The sequence below is a fragment of the Lactuca saligna genome, chromosome 6, assembly GCF_052625555.1.
Source record: "Lactuca saligna cultivar CGN05327 chromosome 6, ASM5262555v1, whole genome shotgun sequence".
Lineage (NCBI taxonomy): Eukaryota > Viridiplantae > Streptophyta > Magnoliopsida > Asterales > Asteraceae > Lactuca > Lactuca saligna.
In genome coordinates this window covers 17,976,878-17,982,818 of record NC_136422.1, presented here as the reverse complement: position 1 = coordinate 17,982,818, position 5,941 = coordinate 17,976,878, and the positions used below count along the sequence as shown (strand labels likewise).

Below are 5,941 nucleotides of genomic sequence, written 5' to 3'. Positions count from 1 at the left end.
TATAAGCAATTTGAATCTTTTATTGGCTTTCACATATTGTTCAGTTTGGTATTATTTTTTTAAATCTTTGGAATCATTTCTTACTTGTTGTATATTGGCTATATATGTTAAGTGTGACTTGAGAGTTGATGACCAGAAATAAACCCAACACCGATTGTTGTTAGGGTTTTAATTGTATTTTATATTGCCGTTTGAGCTTGTGAATAAGAATATTTTCTCATGACATGGTTACCTTAACCCGAACTACATTAAATAATGTGTATCGTGTGTATGACTTTATTCATGACAACAAAAAACTACACATTGATAGGAGTAATCACAACAATACGATTGAACTGCAACTTGAAGATGAAGACCAAACAGACTAGAATTTATCATTTTAGGTTGGAAATTTTGATGAAGAGCTTGAAGATGGGGGTGGCAGTGGCAAACATTTTATTTTGTATTAAATAAAATAATAATAATAATAAATTTATGAGTAATGAAAAAGATATAATTAATACAAAAAGCCATGTGGATGCCGTGTCATCGTCACATGGGTGTGTTTTTGTGACTAAAATGACATGTCGTGGCATGTAAGCGTGGAAACCGAACAACACCATCACACTGGCCAGCATGGCTTTTTTACATCAATTTTAAAAGTTTAGGGAGCTAGAGTGAGATTAACCCAAAATTAGAAAATTGTAAGAAAAGGGGAGTGTTACATAATTCCTTCATTAAACAATCCAACACTCAGTCATATGATGATATTGCAATTGTCGCAGACCAATTGTCATATATGTACGTACAATGATTCCTTCTTCCAAATGAACATACATAGAATAGATTCATTCATAACCACCAAGGCTTTTCACTTAAATCTTTGGAGAAAACATACCGAAATCTTGAATTATAAGGCATCCATTCGATGGTGTATGTCTTTTTGCCTCCTCCTACCCCTTTGTTATGCTCCATGCATTTCTCTATCGAATCACGAAGCTGCTTTTTGTCAACGTTTTCCATTATCCACTTGAGAAGACCTTCTTGACACATGTTGCCTTCTTTTCCAAATCTCTCAAGTAATTTGGGTATCAAAACTTTCATTGATTTCTTCACCATTATGTTTGATTCAAGGAACTCCCTCTTTGCTAATTCTAGCTCCTCTTTGATGTTTGATGCTGTGTACACTTTTAGCTGCCAAAAGAGTGAACACAATATAATCCCATGATAGAAATAGAGAAAATAATATAAAAGAATGAGAAAGTTTTTTTTTTTTTTTACCACAGGATCAGATGAAGTTCCAGTGCAAAGGGCAAAGCACAAAAGTGGTTGATAATTCTCAAGACCCAACTTTGTACTAATACGTTGTCTTTCTTCTCCACATTTTTTCCACAATGCAGTTGAAAGAATGGTCTCCAGCCACTAAGTATAATTGGTTTATATGTAGAATTATGAATTATCACTAACTAATTAGCATATTTAGTTAAGGATTAATGAAATGGAAAAAGATGTAGTACCTTTCCAACCCTAGGGGTGCGTAACCTAAATATTGCTTGCTCAATAGTATTTGCACTTATTACATGCCCACTGATCTTGTAAGCAGCCTGCACTACACAGAGAGAAATCAACATTATTGGCATATTAATAAAAAGTGTAATTTGATAATAGAAAGTACACTACCTTGTGAAATAAGGCTAACCTTCTCAAAGAGCTGTGGGGTATTCCATATGCCAGATATGCCTGCAAATACCAAAATCAAGATCTTGTAATAGAGAGGAATTGATAATTATACATATTGAGTCAGCAAATACTTACATGCATAATCATGGAATTATACATATTGATCCAAAATGCAGTCTGAGCATTTGTTTCCATTTGGCTCAAATTCAACCTCTCCAGTTGTTCCACTAAAACTCTGAATACATGTTTAATAATAAAATCACATAGTAACTAGTAAGTAATCATGCGTAAAGACTTAGTTACCTATAACTATTTATGGCATAAGATGCACGAGAGAAGTTGTTGTTGTGAGTTGATATCCAACATATTTCAACCATTGACTTGCAATCCTCTCCATTGGTAATAGAGATTGAAGACGATTTCTTATTTGTTGTTGATGATGATGATGATGATGATGATGGAGTGCGAAGCCAACAGTATGCAGCAGCCATACATTTCACCATCTCTTCTGATAATCTGCTGGGGCACTCGTAAAGATGATCTTTTAAACTTAACTGTAAACAAGGTTTCTTCCTGGATGAAGACTGGTTTCCCTTCATCTCCTATTCATTCAGAGATGCGTTATTAGTTCATTGTCACCAAAAAGGTAAAGCAGATAAAAAAAAATTTCACACCTTCACTATTTCATCTGAGTAACTGTTAGCTTTGATATGCCTTATCTTGGACTGCAATAAGCTTCCTTTCCCAGCGTTCATGGTGGAAAGAGCATGAAAGTTTCGGAAAGGGAAGGTTTTTGAAGAACAAAAGGTGCTGGAGATAATCGTTGGATGCTTCCTTGAACTTGATATTGATTCCTTCTTCATTGCATGTGCAGGAGAAGTCTGGACTGAAGTTTGTTTGGAGGATACACATTGTTCAAAAATGGACCTGTATAGAGATAGAACATGCTGCTCGCGATTCACAACCTCTTCCTCAAGTAATTCGATCTCAGCAATTAACCCCTTTGTCTGAATCAACAAAACACTCGGTATTTGAATTTGAGGTGCAGATAATTAACAATGAAGAATCGAATGTGTACACTGTAGAATACTCACGTGATTTGCAGAATGCCTATGCCCAGGGGACAAACTGCTAGATGTTCGACCTAATGCTCTCTCAAGCAACATTCGCATTGATTTCTCTTGCTGCAACCGCATTTGAAGTTGCTCGATCTGTAATTCAAATGTGCGATGTAGTTTATGTTAATAAAATCATACAAAAGGTACAATTTCGCTTTAAAAATTTGATAAATGGTTAACAACACATCAATCGTATGCTTACATCCTTTTCCAATGAATCCTTTTGATTTGATGCAACATCTGTGTCCTTGTTGCTGTTAGATTCATGAAGAGAAGAATGCAGGACGCTACTCCTTGCATCGGAATGAAGTCCCTGTTTAGAATTGATTTCTCTTACTGTTGATTTGTTCCGATCCTCTTTAGAATGTGAAGCTCCTCTTGCTCTCAAAGCATGAATAGTCCCAGAAGCACTGAAAGGGATCATAGAAAGACTTATTATTGTTAAGAGAACTTTATCGCAAAATTTGCTCGTGAAATCAGACACATTTACACTCAAGCATAACTTGAAAAAGATTGAGCTCCAAACAGTGAACTAAAGATGAAACCAACTCACTGTGAAATCATAATAGCGTCACGAGATTAAAAGATGAGCCACACATGATTCCTTAAAAAACTAGGGTCAAAGGACAAAATGTAAACGAAATTCACCTCTTAGAACGCTTGTGTTGTCCATGAACATCTGTATGTTCATCATTACCAACATACACCATTCTCATGTTTATTTCTTAATTTCAACAACACTCAAAGCATGTCTGACTCTCTTCTTTAATGAAACTAATAGCACAATCACTTTAAGAAAGTAATACACATTTCACTTCACAGTTCACACCAAACACTATTTCGTAACAAGTTGGTCTAAATCATTCATGCGCCTTGTGGTAAATACAAGAAGATATACTCGTCATTAAATGATGGCATGACTGTTGTTGGTAATCGTTTCGGAAAACGACAAAAGGTGATATAAATGGCGTCAGACAGAGGTAATATGATGAATGTTGTGAACTTGTGATCATAAATTCGACGATAAACGTATAATAAATTTTATTTGGATTTTCTTTTCTCTTATAATATCATATTGTTTTTTGAATTCAATGATCAAAGGGCTGAATGTGCAATAAATTAGAGGAATAAAATCAATTAGAGCATTCTATAAACCCTAAATTGGGATTTTACCTACACTTGCAGTAGCTGATACAGAAACCGAATTGAATACTGTCACTACTGTGTTGTTGATGGCATTGAATGAGAGGATTTAATTCGCCTGTCTTCCCCCTTCACTCGTCATAATCAAGAACTGGTTTTTTACCACGCAGATAGATATTTCATTTCATTTAAAAAAAGGTTTTGTTATGAGGTCAAAAAGTCAACAAGTTTAAAAAATAGATAAAATTTGAGAAATGGTCCTCTCATGGTTTAGTTTTTTTTATATATCAGAATAGAATTTATAAAACTTTTTTATTTCTTTTTTTTATAAAATTTAGGATGTCCCTTTAAATAAAACTTAGAACACCATAAGTCTTTATGTTAGTTTTTCTATTAAATATAATATTAAAAGACTATATTGTTGTTCTTATATTTCATTATTAACCGGATCTTCTCTCTCATAAAGTTATTGCAATCAACGAAAGGACTAGACCTAGCAATAGAGCGTGCTTGGAACGAATCGGCCTTGACCCAAACCCTCTTACCAGAATTCAAAATATGATCCTAAACTTACTATGTAACTCGCATGGTTTTGAATAATCGAACTTAGGGATGAGCATATGGATCGGGGAACCGGCCGGAACCGGTACCGGAACCGGAACCCGATGGAACCGGTCGGACCGGGACCGGGACATTATTTTTGTGGATTTTTGGAACCGGGAACCGGAACCGGAAAAAACCGGTAGAACCGGTAAAAACCGGAACCGTATGATGCTATTTTTCAAGGACCGGTTCCAACATTTGAAGACACGACAAGAACTGGTAGGAACCGGGAACCGGTGGAACCGGAATCGGTAGAACCGTCGGGCCGGTTCGGTTCTTAATTTTGGCCGAAGCCGGTTCCCGGTTCCGGTTCGGTTCGGGCCGGTTCCGACCGGTTCGGTTCTTTTGCTCATGCCTAATCAAACTTATATTTTTATCCACCGAATCAACATATATTCAAATCTGTTTCGTAACCCGTATGTTTTCTAAATAACCAAACACATTTTACTTAATTATTAAAATAAGTTTTCTTAAATAAAAAAATGTCTACTGTAACTTAGTACTTAAAATAACAATTTTAAAAAAATAAATAAATGTCGATTTAGAAAATTTATTATGTACTTGAGGACTTTCAATTGGAATTAAAAATCATCATTCCAGCAACTTCTAATTGTTTTTTTTATTGTCTATAATAAAGAATAGTGATTGCAAACTTTATTCCAATTGATAGATGATTTTATTGATGTATAAATGACATTGAAGATTGCTTGATAAAATATAAATGAAATGGATTCATGATTCTTCGCAGTAAACTAGAAGTTTGGGAATTGACTCCTCGAGCCTTAAGGAAACACAATTTGACCTTTTCCCTTTGGAATTTCAATTGGAATTAAAATTAAAAATATATGATAAACAATATAAAATATAAATGTCCCAATATAAATATATAAGTTGAAGATTTATTCGGGGCGGGTTATAAACGGAGAGGATCAGTGATAATGCATACCAGACCCTTTTGATAAAAGGCTTAGTCATGTCGTTAAAAGATAAACGAATAGAAGATTACGCTCCAAACCTATATAATTATTATAGGTTTGCATCAGATCAATGTCAAAACCCGTTCCATTACCAAGTCTAGCAAGGACCTGGTAAGCCAATTAGGTCGATGCCAAATACACCCAATTCCAATTTTCAACCTTTTTGTTGCACAAACACTTTAAAAAAAATTCAGATTCAAACCCACAGAAAGGAAAATGTATTCTTATTTCGTTATTTCAATTGATGGGTTTTGATTTAAGAACCTCTAAATTCTATGAGCATCATATGGAAGTCTTGAACTCTATTTTCCAATGTGAACCCGCTTCTGCTTTCAGATTTTCTTCATACCTTTTTACTTGATCTTATTTAATGTTTATGGTATATGTCAAATTGACCAACAATCGATTTTAATGAAGTTGAAGAACAAATCACACTTTAAT

General features: G+C 34.6%; 1 protein-coding gene across 3 annotated transcripts; it reads right to left on the bottom strand.

Moving 5' to 3' along the window:
- Positions 1 to 673: 673 nt before the first annotated feature.
- Positions 674 to 4,068, bottom strand: LOC145002665 (electron transporter, putative (Protein of unknown function, DUF547)). 3 transcript variants are annotated; one of them, XM_078961888.1, is made up of 10 exons: positions 3,951 to 4,068; positions 2,980 to 3,187; positions 2,754 to 2,870; positions 2,334 to 2,666; positions 1,963 to 2,261; positions 1,795 to 1,894; positions 1,660 to 1,719; positions 1,497 to 1,583; positions 1,261 to 1,401; positions 674 to 1,173 (listed from the first exon to the last, which is right to left on the bottom strand). In XM_078961888.1, exons 3-10 carry the CDS (start codon positions 2,853 to 2,855, stop codon positions 832 to 834), a joined length of 1,464 nt encoding a protein of 487 aa, XP_078818014.1. In that variant the 5' UTR covers positions 2,856 to 2,870; positions 2,980 to 3,187; positions 3,951 to 4,068; the 3' UTR covers positions 674 to 831. The 3 variants fall into 3 exon arrangements, with proteins under 3 accessions (XP_078818014.1, XP_078818015.1, XP_078818013.1); XM_078961889.1 differs by having other exon boundaries at positions 3,955 to 4,068; XM_078961887.1 differs by lacking the exon at positions 3,951 to 4,068 and adding an exon at positions 3,426 to 3,696.
- Between the last annotated feature and the right edge of the window lie 1,873 nt (positions 4,069 to 5,941).